The sequence below is a fragment of the Lygodium microphyllum genome, chromosome 20, assembly GCF_053477565.2.
Source record: "Lygodium microphyllum isolate KBCC chromosome 20, Lygodium_microphyllum_v1.1.10, whole genome shotgun sequence".
Taxonomy (NCBI): domain Eukaryota; kingdom Viridiplantae; phylum Streptophyta; class Polypodiopsida; order Schizaeales; family Lygodiaceae; genus Lygodium; species Lygodium microphyllum.
Genome location: NC_141154.1, coordinates 131,397,354 through 131,400,194, shown reverse-complemented (window position 1 = coordinate 131,400,194; position 2,841 = coordinate 131,397,354). Strand labels below are relative to the sequence as shown.

Here is a 2,841-nt window from a genome sequence, read left to right as displayed (position 1 = left end):
TAGCGCTTACACAAATTGAACACGTGATAAAATGTTGGGTTCAAATTGAAATAAAACATCTCATACAGGGCTTTTCAATGTACCACCAGCAAATAATGATTCACAGGAAATTTGCAACTAATGTTTCTTGCAAAAAACCCAACAAATTCAAACACACTAAAATGATGAGATTAGAAACTAGAGATTCCACCCCTTATAAGAACTATACCGATCAAAATTGTGAAACTAGTTTGACATAGTCTGCGATTTTTGGGACATCCGTATGAAAATACCATAATGTTTAAAGCTTAACAAATATATTGTCATCAGCAAAAAAAAATTTCAGGCCTCAAAGAGTAAAACGCATTACAAACCCTAAAGGCTCATTAACTTGCTACTTGCAGACCTCCTTCCAAAACCTCTAAAGGACTCATGATTTTTGACAGTGCTGTTTCACAGCATCATTTCAAGACTCAATGATTTGGCTAGTCACCCTTTTTTCTGAAAGAGCATCCATCTGTCAATCTGGCTTTGCCTCCAGTCGGTTGGCAAAGAACCTGTCCACAGTTTCCACAGAGTACAACAGTCTGTGAATGGCTGAACACAGTTGTGCTGCAAGCAGTACAATCAAATTGTTAAGAGGATAATTCGTCTACTCTTTCTACAAAGCCCAAATTCACATCAGAGCAAATTCATGTAGGAGCTATGTAGGGGCTACTCACATGTTGAAGCATCCACTGCACTTCACATCCTGCATTGATGAAATAGAACCATTAGAACCAGAGCCACATAAGTCATATGAACAGAAAATACAATAATCCACTGTCAGAATTTACCATGAAAAACGAATTGGGAGATTGTACAAGCCTCTTCAACTTGTGTTTCTTTTTTTCCAGCTCTGCTGGAGGATGTAGCAAATCAACATCATTGGAAAGCACCTGTACAAGAAGAGATCTTACATAAGAGACCCACAATAAAAACAATAAAAACAGTCAAGGAAGCAAATTGCATACATGCATATCCTCGAAAGATTTAACTATTCAAATATATTTTTTAAAAACCAGGTGTAAACTAGCAACATTCCAAAGGACAAAGCTCCTATTTTGAATATCTCCACCATCAATTAAAAGGCTACAAAGCAATAACACATAATTGCATAGCTACTTGTCTTGTCTGAAGGCATGTGCACAACTTTAGAGTGCCCAGAACCAATAAAAACTGAAACAGAATGCTCTACCAGATGCAAGTCAACAAGGTAAACTACAAATTTGCATCTGCAAACAGGCCCACCATCGAAATGTGACACATGATACAACTGCAAAGAATGGCAGCACAGCTTTCATTGCAAAGAAGCTCCATGCAGCACAATTTCGTTGAAACAATGAGAAAAGGACCAGTGGCACTAGACCATAAAAGTACAGTTCCAAAATCACCCCTTCCACCATGGCAAAACACTATAAACACATCAGAAACCCTTTGAGAGTTCAGGGTACCACTTCCATGAAACACGCAAAAGGAATTAGCCCTAAAGAATGACTAAATTTTTGCAAAAGACATCTGGAAGCAGGGACGCTGACAAGCCCAACTCTCTTCATTCAAGCCTACTATTATCTACCAATTTTGAGATGGAGGTGCACAACACGCAAACATAATTATGCCTAGGGACAAAGACTGAACAAATTTCTGCAAAAGACATCCAGAGGCTGGCGCACTGACAAGCCCAACTCTCTTCATTCCGGCCTACTATTATTTACCAATTTTGAGATGGAGGCTACGAATCAAAATGCAGCCCACTACTATCTATCGATTTTCTGCAGCTACGAATCAAGATACAGCCACAGCTTTCTCTCTTCATTCAAGCCTACAATTATACTGAGTTTAAGATGAAGGCTACGAATCAAGTTGCAGTCACAGTTCTCTCTCTTTATTGAGGGCTACTATTCAACCGATTTTGAGATTAAAGCTCATCAGGATGCAGTCACAGCTTCCTCTCTTCATTTAGGCCTCTACTATTGTACCGATTTTAAAATGAAGACAAGCATCAAGATGCCGTCACAGCTTTCAGGAGAAAAAACATGGAATCATCACATAACAATAAGAGAAGAAATAACGCAGGCAAATGCCGTCACACAAGACGAGCATGGAATTATCACATGACAATAAGAGAAGGAATAACGCAGACAAACACAGACCGAAGGCAGAGAATGTATCAATGGCCTACCATCGCTACGGCTGCGAGAAGGCTTTCTTTTGAGCTTTCCTTTGGGTATGGCTCCCGGAGGCAGTCGACTGCCCTGCCTGTTCTCAGACACAGACTCGGAAAAAAGAAAAAGAGGTTAAGCATCCAAAAGCCTATAAAACCCACTCGCAACCCCAACTTTCAATTAAGCTAGCTATTAATAAAATCAAAAACCAGCTAGACAAGTGCAAATTGCAATTCAGAGCAAAGATAAAGTTGTAAGCTCTAAGTGGAAAGATCCGGATGTGTAAAGCAGCTTCTAAAGCTTCTCTCTAGGGTCTAGATCAATTATCTCCATTGGCTATGCATAAAGCCTTTTCAGCAATGTTGATGTAAATATTTTGATTAATATATTATTTTCATTATCATAGTTTAAAGAAACTAAGAGAGAACGGAATGTATACATCGTTATAAACTTGTCTGAGCAAAATTGAAAATTATTGACAAGGTCGTTGGAAAGTAGTAGTTCTCACAAGAAGACTATGAACTAGGCATTGGTAATTTACTCCCACATGTGGGATTTAACTCACATAAGGTGAGCTCTTGAGACCACCACAAAGCACCCCATACCACTTACTACATGGAAGCTTACTAAGGCAATAGTGAGTAAGCCTCCTCCAAAG

The 2,841-nt window shown here is 39.1% G+C and overlaps 1 protein-coding gene across 1 annotated transcript; it reads right to left on the bottom strand.

Moving 5' to 3' along the window:
• Positions 1–263: 263 nt before the first annotated feature.
• LOC148019398 (small ribosomal subunit protein eS27y-like) lies at positions 264–2,357 on the bottom strand. Its single transcript, XM_087701403.1, has 4 exons — positions 2,201–2,357; positions 816–917; positions 702–730; positions 264–591 (listed from the first exon to the last, which is right to left on the bottom strand). Exons 1-4 carry the CDS (start codon positions 2,321–2,323, stop codon positions 465–467), a joined length of 381 nt encoding a protein of 126 aa, XP_087557529.1. The 5' UTR covers positions 2,324–2,357; the 3' UTR covers positions 264–464.
• Between the last annotated feature and the right edge of the window lie 484 nt (positions 2,358–2,841).

Bases quoted from the DNA above. Each gene is read 5' to 3' on its own strand.
- LOC148019398 (XM_087701403.1), bottom strand. From the start codon at position 2,323: ATGCTTAACCTCTTTTTCTTTTTTCCGAGTCTGTGTCTGAGAACAGGC. The intron at 918-2,200 runs GTAGGCCATTGA...CTTCTTGTACAG, and splicing joins TTCTCGCAGCCGTAGCGATG to GTGCTTTCCAATGATGTTGA. The intron at 731-815 runs GTAAATTCTGAC...TCATCAATGCAG, and splicing joins CTCCCAATTCGTTTTTCATG to GATGTGAAGTGCAGTGGATG.